Source organism: Ischnura elegans, chromosome 7, assembly GCF_921293095.1.
Source record: "Ischnura elegans chromosome 7, ioIscEleg1.1, whole genome shotgun sequence".
NCBI classification, from domain to species: Eukaryota; Metazoa; Arthropoda; class Insecta; order Odonata; family Coenagrionidae; genus Ischnura; species Ischnura elegans.
Window position 1 is genome coordinate 8162131 of NC_060252.1, and position 12659 is coordinate 8174789.

Below are 12659 nucleotides of genomic sequence, written 5' to 3' on the forward strand. Positions count from 1 at the left end.
CACGAGTCGATAAACCATCCTCTGTATTTCTTCCTTCGCTTCAAGTGCGTAGCTAGGATAGGGGGTTTTGGGCGCAGCTAATACCACGGGTCTGTAGGGTATAGAAAACTCGCTAAGGTAAGCGGGAAGTGTGGGGGCACCTCCCCCAGACATTTTTTAAGATAAATGGTTCAAAATAGTGGGTTTTGTGGCTGTGTGAATAGTTAAATATGTTTTGTTTGTTAGTCATCCGTCCCCCTAATATTAATAACAAAATCTTTCATAATAAAATTCTCTAAGCTCTCGGGGGGGGGGGGGGGGTTTATCCCCCAAAACCTCCCCTCGCTGCGTCACAGCTTTGCTTCGCTATATTTATTTAGCTTCATCCGCTTCATCTTGCTCCTGATAACAAAACAAAAACTGTTGTTTCTCAGAAGGTGCTTGACGCAAGACATTAAACCCGAATGTGTAGGGCTCACCGTGGTGCGTTTACGCATGCAGTACATGTACGCAGTGCATTTTTTCCAAACAGAGATACTAAAACTGGCGCGCCTTAAGTCATTTAATGCGAATGCTGCTTCATAGGGGCTTTTCTTGCACGATTTTGAGCATCAGTCAAGCGTCGGTCTGGGGTCGTGTCAACCTGCCCCCTGAATGGGCCAAGTGTATGCAACAGACTTGGATCTAAAAACATTTTTTTACAGCTAATAACGCAAATAGCCAACAACTGAATGCGTATAATTTTTATTTTTATGAACTGCTTTATTGAACCACAATGCCCAAAATTTCTTAAGCTAAAACGTAAGAAAATTTGTTGAAAAAAATCTGCGTAAACGTGCTCCGATTCACCCTATGTAGATTCAATAAAGAAAATGTCTTTCTGACAAGCAATTTTGGCACTCATTTACGTAGTTTTATTGAATTTGTATCCTTATTTTATTATAATAAATTAATCATGATTAAAAACGATACAGCCGCTCTTTATTTATAAATGTTGTAAGTAAACTGTAAGTTCATTGATTGTCAGGCGGTACGAAGTTCGCCGGGTCAGCTAGTAAAATATATTTACCACTCACCCAATAATGACTTTAAAATGCACTAGCACTTTTCCTATCTTTACAATCAACACCTCCTTAGAACCAAATATATTCCAAGTCTCTAGGAGTTTGTTACACAGACATTTCACTGTGCAAGAGAGAGTAACTAATAAGACACGAAGTACTAATACTTAACCTTTTCGCGCCGGGCTCCTTCACGGGAAGTTGCTTTTGGCTGTACAAAGGCTTTGAGCATTTCTTTTTCGCCCCGTACGGAGCTGTTTCTCGGCAACGAATCGTCCAGGTAGTCGCTCCCTCCACTTAATGACCTTTTCTAGCGGGGTGCCGGACCCTTTCCCCGGCAACTGGGCAAATATAATCCTCGACCCTTTTCCCGCAGGCAGCCCATCACGGTGTACTTTTGCGGTCAGTTTATTGTTTCTAGTTCGATTGTAATTTTTTTAAATTGTTACTATTGCATTAAATGTCAGTTCATCAACATATACCTTTCATTTTGCATTGCCTATAGAACTTTTAAACGAAGTTCTACGGTTATTTTTAGGGTTTCCACTCGTCCAAGTAACTCTGAACACGTCGAGAACGTATGCAAAACTAACGAAAGCTCTAAGGAACCATCAAAAGGCACTTCAAGAAAAAAATCCTGGCTGTGTAATTCCACCAAAACATCATTTGAAAGACAATCCTTGCAGAAGTAGGAAAGGGAATGCGTACAGAACATTTACGGTTAAATTTGAATACACGCCAATGAAATTTTGAAAAGAAAATGAGTTATTCTGAGAAAAGTGAGGTTATATTCTTCCACAAATTTAAGTAGGAGGCTACTTGCACCAATCTACTCTTAGATGTGCCAGTTGGAGGGTAATAAGTTTTTCCAAGAAAACATTAATGCGCTAATGTATCCCAAAGTAAGCCTGTGAGGTGTACAGGGCAGACCACCTAAATGTAACCTGATCAGAGAACCAAGGTATGAGAGTAATTACCTGGGTAGGGCAGTGCTCTTTCCTGCAATGGTATGGGATGCTTCTCACAACATGTGTCTACGTAAAACATTCCCTATTGGTACATTAAATTTACGAATTTTTAGGATATGCATTAATCAGTATTTATAGCGAAATTTGTTTATAATACCTTTGTATTCAAAGGTTGGTAAGAGGTTATTCAAAATAGTCGCTGTAATTTTGGCTCACGACAAAGAACTGAGAGAATCACATTTTATTACATTACGAGGGCTTTTTTTCATAGAAGTTAAATCGGATATTCTATCGAATTTCACCGCAAATGTACACTTAGAATGTAGCTAACAGAGTAACGTATATTTTTAGATGTAAATCATTACAATATCGCTCCTATAAACTTGCTAGTAAGTTATAAAAATAACAATTAAACATCTAACCTTAGCGTCTCCAAAAATTGTTCTAGGTGATGATCAACTCTGTTAATATGAACGCTAGAATTCCGTTTAAAATTTGGAACCAATCAGCAGAACATACAGAATGTAGTTCCTCGCATTGATTTTCAATACATGCAACATGAACGTTTTTAGTTATTTTAACTTATAAACAAATAAGTGACGATGAGCACCTTCCTTGAGTGGGACACTGAGAGCCGGAATGGGCCGAGGTAATCCCCACACGGACAATAGGAAAGGGTCGGACCTCTCGTGCCGAGGGACCATAATGGCGGTTGGGACCCACTTGGCATTCTTGACCGCGAAACCGTGAAAACACGGCCTTTGGCCTTTTGCTTCGAAAAATTCAAGCCGTGAAAATCCGGCCTTCCTTCTTTAGCATCAGAAAATTCAGGCCGTGAAATCACACCCTGCGTAGGGAAGAGGTTAATTGCTCCAAGTCATGCAAAAACTCTTAAAATCTGACATCCCTCTCCTTTACCATTTTAACCCAGGAATACTGAAATTCTGGGCCATTCACTTTTCACTTCGCAATAGTTTGATGTCACGCATTGTTTCCCTGGGTAGAAGCAATGGGCATAACATAATGACGATAAGAATGTGCTTCATCATGTATAACCTATATCTTAAAAATTTTATAACCATACTTTACCATTTAATGGGAAAAAATGCATTAAACATTATGAATTCCGTTGGATTTATTGAAACTTCACAACCTCATCATGGAAAATTTTGAGAAAAAAAATTTGTTTCACCATAAGGATTGATGTTTAATTCACCACCCTTCAGGTCCCTTGAATGATACTATATCAAATTCTATGGTAATAGGGAAGTGCACTAGTGTTTCAAATGCACCAAACACATTTTTTAAATTAGAGTTCAGAATAACATAATGTCGTAAAACCACAGTTTAAATCTTAATAGTGAATACTTGATTCGAGATGACCGTCTGAAATATGGAAAAATTCAAAGGCCGCGAAAACGGGTGTCCATGTTGAATATTGGCCGTGACGTCACAAGGCCGTAGCAGACGGCAGCTTCTACACCGCTTAGTTCTACCACTATTATTGCATAGAAAAATTACAGAATTTGAGGGTATCCGTTTTTTGCTGTCATAAAATATCTTCAGATTATATATGTGGCTGCTTCTCTTTTGAGTAAACGACTTCATCATTGCGTAATATATTAATATTCATTTACGTGTCAACTTCAAGTTTGGAAAGAGTAGTACGAATAGCACATTGAATCTTTAATAAATGCATGATGGCATTTATTTTTCGCTGGGTATATTTTGGCACAATGCCGTTTATCATGCCAAAACTTTTTTTGTAAGAACCGAGTCAAACTAATAAACCTATTTCAGACGTTTGCTGCAAGACTTATTCGTTGCGTATGTATTCACGCCGGCCGGAACGTTCGCCCTTCGCTACTAGAATCATGGGATGTTAGCCTTATTTCCGAGCTGGCTGGTTGTTGCAATGATTCGCTGTCCAGGATGGGTTCAAGAAAAGATAATCTTGGTTGGGAGAAGGAAAATTCCAACGATTTATAAATGGCATACCAAACTTTGATGTATTTATGGTTACTGAATTTTTGAATAAGGAGGACAGGTTCAACGCTCCATAGAAATGCGAGACGTTAAGGCTAACAAGGGGAGACCGCGTAACTTGCTGCATCTTTTTCAATTAGGGCGTTAGTTAGGCTGTAATTAATTAATTTTCATGCATTACTTTTTACAAGTTATATATATAAATTCAAAATATCCACAATCTTGAAATGTGTCGGTTGGGGTAGTGGTAGCGTGCACGAGTCTAAGGAAAGATGTAACCAGGAGGACAGTGATTCAAATCTACGTCATGGCATTATTTTTTGTTGCCTTCATTGTGATCATACGGCGTCTAGTTTATCATTAATTGTAATTGCAGCAATCATTGACATGAGACAATTTTTTTTATCGTCATTATGGCGTTTAGGTATTTTAGCAGTGTCATTACAAATGCCGAGATACGATGATTAACAAGGGTTGGTGTGCGCTAAAATGTTTATTTTTTCTTTGCTTATACTGACCAACTTCCACATTAAAAATGAAAACCTCTCTTGCAAGAGCACATACCATTAAAGGCTCGCGGCAAGCAACAATATGCGTACAGTCATAATTAATAAGAACACAAAGCGAATATAAAATGCCATATATCTCGAACACTTGTAATTCACATTACTCCAAAGGGAGTTTACTTACTCAGTACATACCGCAGTACCTTGTACTCAGTACCTACCAGTTTACCTCAGTAGCAGTGCTAAAAGAAACATTCTGAAATATAATTTCAACTAACAAATAGGATGAAATAAAAGTTGATAACCCTGGACCGGGCGCGCTGGCGTATAAAATACGTCAATCTTTGAAAACCAAGGATTTCGACATTGTACGTACATTCTGGGCTATAATGGTCTCGTGTATTCTTACAATGTACTTTGACTGCCTATATTGCGAGTTTTCAAAGTTCGAGGTATTGTAGCTAATGTTTTAGATCAGCAAGATGAACCCGTCACCAGTGGAGTACAAATTACGCTGCGCGACCTGCCGTGTACCTTTATATCTGTATCACCTATAAATGTACTAATTTCAACAAATAAAGATTAACTTTAACAAAAATCGTTTGTTATCATATATGCACATATCATGGGCAAAGTACGCATTTTGCCCGGTCGTGTAAAAAAACAGTCGCGCCATAATTCTTTAACCAAACTACTTTCAGTTTATAAATGACGTAGGTCTACGCGGAAGATGCAATATTTTGACTCAACACAATTTCTGATGTGACTGAGGTACCTATTAAGTAAATTATTATAATATAAATATCAATTTGATCTTACAATACCTTCAAATGATCTTCAAAACAGAATATCATCGATAGGTCCGTATAGCTTGTGCTTAAGGCACGGGAATGAATATCTTCTCCAGGCTTTTGTTTCGACGTCGAGATGAAATTTGGAACAAAAAATCATTTATAATTCTATTTTGAATTCATGTTTTCGATACTAGACGACATTTTTAGGAAGCAAACTCCACCGATTCCCGGAAACTCTCGCCGCGCTAAAGAAGGCGACGGAATACAGCGATACTCCACTGGTGACTACTGCCTTGTGACGTCACATCTCAATCAAGATGGAGGCACTGTGTTTCAGCGCAACATGAAATTTTCCGACTTTCAAAACGTTTTAAAGTGCATACCCCAGATGCAGAAAATAAAAGTGACTATACTAATGTTTCTTTTTTAGGCTTAACTTTCAAATTCAGCAATAAAAAAAAATTAGTGCACTTCCCTATAGCCGCACCTTGGAATAGGTTTTAAAATCTGATATTAACTCAAACCCATGAAATGACATTCAGATGGACAAGAAAAGACCATTATCTGACCCTAACTCCTTCAGGACCCACACTGAGTTTGAAAATCCTCCGCAAATGTAATTATAGCAAACTCCCGGTTATCAGGGCTAATGATGCAGAGCAGTGGCACGAATAATCAGAAAACACGGATAATACAAACACTCACTTTATTTTTTTTTGTAATGTTCATAATTTAGTTAAATCAAACAATGTATTATTATTTATGCACTTATTCTGTTATTTTATAGTGCTTCCTGGACTCTTTGAGAGCTTTCTTCATCTAACCGCGATCTTTTTAATGGCAATAATGTGATTGTGATCATATTCCTACTGCTCCATATACGATCTAGTTTCAAGAACCACCCGTCCTTGGCTGTGTGATCACAGATACAGAAATTGGTTTGAACAAATGCTTCAAAACCACTGCTCAACGTCGGAAACTACTCTCTCAAGCACCTCGCCATGTAGTCGCGTCTCGCACAAGTTGCCTGGGTTGCAACTGCTGCGGGACGCAGATCCGTGATCACAGAGTGTGGTCACTCACTGCACGGCTGGGAAAACAGGAACATGCAGCTCCCGTGAATGCACTAGCGTGCAATCATGCCATTGTGCAGCAGTGGTTCTTATCAAACTTATCAACTCTGGAGAATTGCCAGAGTAAGCTTTGGGACTTGAGTGAGATCTGGTCATGCCAAAGTGTAAATCAAAGCAAATCAAGTATGAGTCAGGATCAACACTAGAGGTTCTGGAATAAGGCCTTAGTCGTGCCGTGAACCTCGTCCGGCAAAAAGTCTTCTTATCTGAAAGCAGCCTAAAACTGTGATCAAGACTCAGAGCTGAATAAATGAGAATTGGAAATTTTTGATTGATATAAAACATCGCTTAATGAATCAGTAGTGTCATTGATTCACTTACATAGTCAAATAAGAATCCAGGGGTGCTGTGAGTGAGTTTGCCAATCAGTCTACCGGCAGGTTTAATGTTTTCCTTGCTGACCCTCTTCATGATGGATTTTATCTTCTTTAAGCTTTCACCCCTTTTCCTGAGCAACTTGGCGTGCAGCTGGTACGTCTCATTCTTCCATCGACTATACAAGCAATACCTGTCAAATAATGATTGTAGAAAATTCACAATTATTATACGACATAATCACCCTCTAGATGCCGAAACAGTACACTGAATGTTGAAAAGTCCAGATATTGAACCCATTTATGTTCAGTTCAAAATATCTTTGTGGCTAAGCGGGAGGGAGCAGCTAATGCAACTGGGGATAGAGGCAGAGGGAAAGCTTCTTGGCTCGAGACTTTCCCTTTGCCAAGACAGCAGGCGTGGCTGGCTTGGAGACCTGTAAATTCAGTCACTCCACTCCATTGTATTAACATCGTCAATCTGCTAACAGTACTGCCCAACCATAAGATTATTCTTATCCTCGTCCCAATGAATTCCCTTTCACATCCCTGTTCTTGAGACAGTGTTTCGCATAGGCATGTTCTCTGCCAGCAGTACCACATTCAGCTACGAAGCTAACCATTTGCTGCGCCTCTGTGAAGAGATTATCCTCAATCCCATCCAAACGAGTACGTTTATAATCTAAGCCTCAGGCATAAAATACCAGTGGCCACCCATGATTCACGTGTCCTCTGGCAACCAACGGTGGCTATTTACTGTCATTTCCAAAAGTCTGTGTGGAGCTGTGTACCACTTACAGGCTTAATGAATAGGGCCGGATTCTGGAAAAAAAAACTCTCCCGGGATGGCACACAATCCACTAGAATTGCGGCTTTTGCTGAAGAAATTTTTGCCACCAATAACCAATTAGTACACAATGAGACAAGACTAGAAAACCTGGAGACAAAAAGTGTAATAGTGTCCCAGCGGAAGGGATGTGAAACTGGGGAACCTTGCAAGCACGATAGCACCAATTGGAGTTTCATTTTTCAGGCTCCCAGACCAGATGACGGCTCTCCCTCCTCCTCTGAATTTCAATTTAAAGTTGCCTTTAAGACAGACTGATAACACGATGGTGTGGACGAGGTTATGACCCCACAGACAGGGTGGAAATTATCAACAATTGGTAATGAGTAGTGTGATTCATGTTCCAATTGCAGATGACAGCAGTTTCTTCTTCCGCATATTTCTGCTTCAAATAATGCATGACAATTGATGATTTTATTCTCTGTATTGACATTTTTTCACATTTTATCATTCCAAACTTATTCAAAGAAGTTCTATTCTCCTAAACAGAAACATTTTCTAAGGTGTCATCATTGCAATAGCCAGACATTTGTAATTTACAGACTAATATAAAAGATAATTCTGAAAATGTCACCGAATAATTGTAAACATTCAACTGGCAGCAATTGCATCTATTTTGACCTTGACAGAAGGACCATTACATCATCTTTGGAACATGAAATGGTAAATTCGGTAATGCTAAGTTTGCTCTCTCGGAACTCCCCTCACCCATCAGCAAAGCCCACCAACAGTCTGTGCTCTACTAAGACACCTTCCCCACTTTCTTTTGTCACACCGGCTCAACTACAAAGATAATTTGAACTGTAAAATAATTAGTTTTTTATAATAGTTCAGTGATACATAGCTCACCTTATTTGGTACGGATACTGCTTAATGACATTCCAAACTTCCTCTGCTATGCAGCAGTTACAGTCCATATGAGATAATGATGGAAGAATGACTTCATCAAGCAAGGTGACTATGTCCATGTATAGTGTGTCACCTTGGGGAGCAGGCATCACTGGATCAGCACCACACTGCAATCGAAGGGTGTCCTTCTATTGGTGAATTACATAAGAGCAACAAAATGAAAGTAAACTCTAATTGTCTTAGTATTTTTTCAATATTAGTCTAAAACTACACAATATGCACATATTTCAGCCAATGAGTAACCAACCCTGTTCAGTGAGCTGAAAAGAAAGCACTTACAACACAGGGTTGAAAGTTTCTTTGACGCACTTTTGGACAGTGTTAAAAATATTTTTTGTGGCCATTGGAGTTTTCTTACATTTTGTTACTTTAAGAGGCAGGGCTTCAATATCCCCTTGATTAAAATTATGTACAAGAACTAATGTAAGAATCAAATGACCAATACTAAACCAACATAAAATATTTCACAAAAGTCTATCCATTTCAATGAAATGAAATACAGGGATATTTTATTCACACACAGCAAATTCCATAAACGAAGTACAGTGGAACCTCGTTAAAGCGAGTACGGGCTATAGCGACACCCCCGCTATTACGAGAGATAGCCGATGCACCGTCAATTGACCCTATAATAAGCGTGTTAAATAATTCGTTTTTACGAGACCCTTTCGGTGTTGGCTCTCGCCATAGCGAGAGTTCCACCGCCGGAAGACTTTCATCAAGACTCCTTAACCTCTGTAATTGCTAGCGATCTGTTAGAAATGATGTTAATGGAGTGCTCAGTCTCAAATTTATGTGGTAAACTGTCGTTTGATAAATATAATGATTGACAAAACAATGCATTGCATGATTTTTATTCAGTGCGGCGCTTATAAATTGTTTGAATAGTTAGTCGTTATTTGAGTAAGGAAATTTAGTGATGCAAAAAAACATCGCCTTTCGTCTGGATTTATGCTTACGTTTATCGGATATATGTTTATCTGTCGCCGCACCACTCCTGTTCCTGTATATCTGTTCGCAACAGGTATATTGGCTATTATTTGCTCCACCTCCGGTAAAGCGACAATTCGCTATAGCGAGTGTTTATTAGTGCACCGTGGGGTGTCGTTATATCGAGGTTGCACTGTACAGCACTCTACATGGGAATTCAATTGCAATGCTGAGTTGGCTACAAGCATGCACCCACTCAGTGAGTGCTTGACTGTATTTATTCAAGTAATAGGCGTTAATGGCTTTGACACCAGATTTGCCAATAAAACACATTCACTTAAAAATAAAAACTACTGTGAATGAGGGCCCTATTCAGTTGGGCCAGGAAATTCTGAAAATGGAGTGACCCTCAATTTCTTTCACAAGTATCCCAACCCATGGAATTGGGCTTCTATACGTTTCATTTCTAACACCAACATATAACCAAATAAGAATTTAGACAGATCACAAAGCTTCTTATCAGAGAAAATTTTAGCTTGGAGTGAAATACTCAGAATATACATTTAATAATATGGTATATACTATCATTCCAAGGCATAGTAATCTGGATCTTAATGTTTTAAATCATTTAAATGTGGTTTTGAAGAAAATAGTGGATTAGACATTGGATTAGATACCAGTAAAGACAAACGGGAGTGAAGAAAATGTGGGTTAAACAGGCATTGCAAAAAGAAGTGTTGATAAATCTCACAGTAACAAAATGCATTTGACTGTCAATCTCCACAGCCAACAAACAATCAATTCTTCACAAAAGAAACTTTTAACCAACTTCCAATCACTAAATGCAACATAAGATACCTGAGCTAGTGCTGCTTTTGAGAGTCGAAGGATTTTGTACATGAGCACAGGATCATTGTGCAGCGATGGTCCTAAAGCAAGCAGCATAGGTATTGCATCCTTCCTCAGGTCTAAGAATGTTACAGCTGGTCGGGGTGCCAAAGGATTGGTGGGTAAAGGCACAGGCTGTCCCATGACTTTGGATGACAATCCACAGTTCCTAATTGATGAAGAAGACAGTTCAAAAATTGAATATGTGGATACAGAATTATTTGCATTAAAGCTGGTATACAGGAAAAATTAGCAATAAATTATTCACACAGAACACTTATCGAGAGATACATGAAACATATGCAAGTAGAGGCATTCATTAAAAAAAATTGGAGCAGAAACTCGTGAAATTGGCACAACAAATTAGTGTAGGCTTTGGATGACTTTGAATTAACAGGAAAAAATTAGTGCTAACTTTGGAGTGTGCAGTGCTGCGGTCATTTCATTTCATTCACCTGTCATCTGTGTTTTGTTAGCTCTCACCAAGAATCATGGAAGAAGAGATCTTGAGATGAAAAATAATATGGAAATAATACCGAATGTAGAAGTAAATTACAGAAAAGACATCTAAGCAGCAAAGATACAACTCAACTCAATTTCAATCAATACAGTGAGTGCAACAGTTTGCTATAGGTTCTGCAGAAATATGATGGATGGCCAGGAGTAGTGAAGCTGTTTTTTTCTTACGAGGTGAATTTAAATTTACTGCAATTTTTATTCCTAAAAACCAATTTTTATCTTGAAAAATAGCAATGACTAGAATGCAATACTTCAACACTTACTTCCTGTAAACAGGTTCAATAGTTGAATGTAGTAGCTGGCATAATGATTTGGCGACAGGTGCTTGGTCCATCGCACAGTGATCAGGGAGCTTTCTCGTCAGCTGCTCCGCATGATTCCAATTCCCAACCTTCAGCAATGCATCACACAAACCAAATTTCTGGTTTGAATTAAACTGCAAAAAGAATAAAATGATTAATTTGATAACTAATTTAAGTGTAGGTAAACATTCATTAGAACTTTTAATTTAAAAAATTGAAGAGACCCAAATGATCTAACTTAAAAAGGTAGGTAAAAAACGTATAAGGTAGGTACGAGGGTTGTACCAAAAGTAAAGTTCCCATATTTTTTACAAATAGAAAATATTGTTAATTGTTTTAAAGTTTCACATAGCTGAAAAGCTTACACTTTTGCCAATTTTTCAACGTGGTCTCCATTTTTTTCGAGAGACACATGAATACTGTAATACTGCTGACCAGCCTATGACTTGAGTCCTCTCTTTCCTCCTGTACTTTTCCCTTCTCGTCTACGAGACATTGCCTCTGCCTGCGTAGGCATTCCTTCTTCCACCCACTCCCACCCACTTTCCCCCTTTCCTCTTGCACCTCCTTCTTACCTAGAGTCAGCAGCGTACTTTGCACCTAGACGCGCGAGGCACTGACGACATCGGGAGCCAATGAGGGCTTCGGACCATGTCACGAGGGGGACGCCGAGAGGCGAGGGACTGTTGGCACGCGGCAGTCGCGCGCGAGATGTAATCGAGAGTGAACGCAATAAACGCTATCCACCGTTTGTCTGACTGTCATTGCCCCTGGTTCCCTTCCTTCCTTCAGCCGAATCCGTTGGTCGCCGCCCCTGGCGTTACAACTGGTGTCACGAAGTGGGATTTTGGCTAAGGAAGTCGAATATCTTCGGGTGATTGACAGTCGGGCATAATGGCCGGTCGCGTGAGTTTGGGTGGGCGCGAAGTAGACGTGGCCGAAGCGGTTGAGTTTTTAGTCGAAAAATTCGAGGCAGGCACGAGTGAGTCCGCGCGGCCAAGTTTTTCCCTGCTTTCAAACATTGGATCGTTTACGGGACGGGCGGGAGAGGATGTCAACGCGTTCCTGGACAAAATCGAGAGGGCCGCTGAATTGAGCAAATGGTCGGACGCGGAGCGGCTCAACATATTGGCGCTTCGCCTCGATGGCGACGCCGCCGAATACTTCAGGAGCAGGGAAGAGTGTCGCGGCGCACGAACGTACGCGGAGCTCAAAAGGGTTCTGCTGGAGCGTTACACCTGCAAAAGGAGCGCGCGTTTTTTCCGTGAACAGTTGTCGCTTATTCGGATGGACTCGCGGGAGGACGTTGAGACTTTCGCGGACAGGGTGCGGAAGGTTAACGACCGCACCTACGACGCATCCGGAAGCGCTGAGTACGTGGCGGCTATTCGGTTTGAAGCCGATCAGCGCGCCCTCGATGCCTTCCTCAACGGCCTCCCGGGCGAATTGGGGCGTCAATGTCGGTTGGCGGCGCCCGGGTCCTTCGAAGAGGCCATCCGAGCAGCCATCCGGGTGAGAGAGGC

The 12659-nt window shown here is 40.2% G+C and overlaps 1 protein-coding gene across 3 annotated transcripts in view; it reads right to left on the bottom strand.

The window, feature by feature from the left end:
• The window catches only part of LOC124162813 (THO complex subunit 2), a 109387-nt gene that overhangs the window by 72520 nt on the left and 24208 nt on the right, over window positions 1–12659 (bottom strand). For 2 of the 3 annotated variants that reach the window (XM_046539473.1, XM_046539472.1), the window contains exons 9-12: window positions 11098–11270; window positions 10286–10484; window positions 8438–8625; window positions 6749–6935 (exon numbers count right to left, since the gene is read on the bottom strand). In XM_046539473.1, the coding sequence (XP_046395429.1) occupies window positions 6749–6935; window positions 8438–8625; window positions 10286–10484; window positions 11098–11270 (747 nt within the window). The remainder of the gene's footprint in view (window positions 1–6748; window positions 6936–8437; window positions 8626–10285; window positions 10485–11097; window positions 11271–12659) is intronic. The other variant, XM_046539474.1, reaches the window with a different exon arrangement.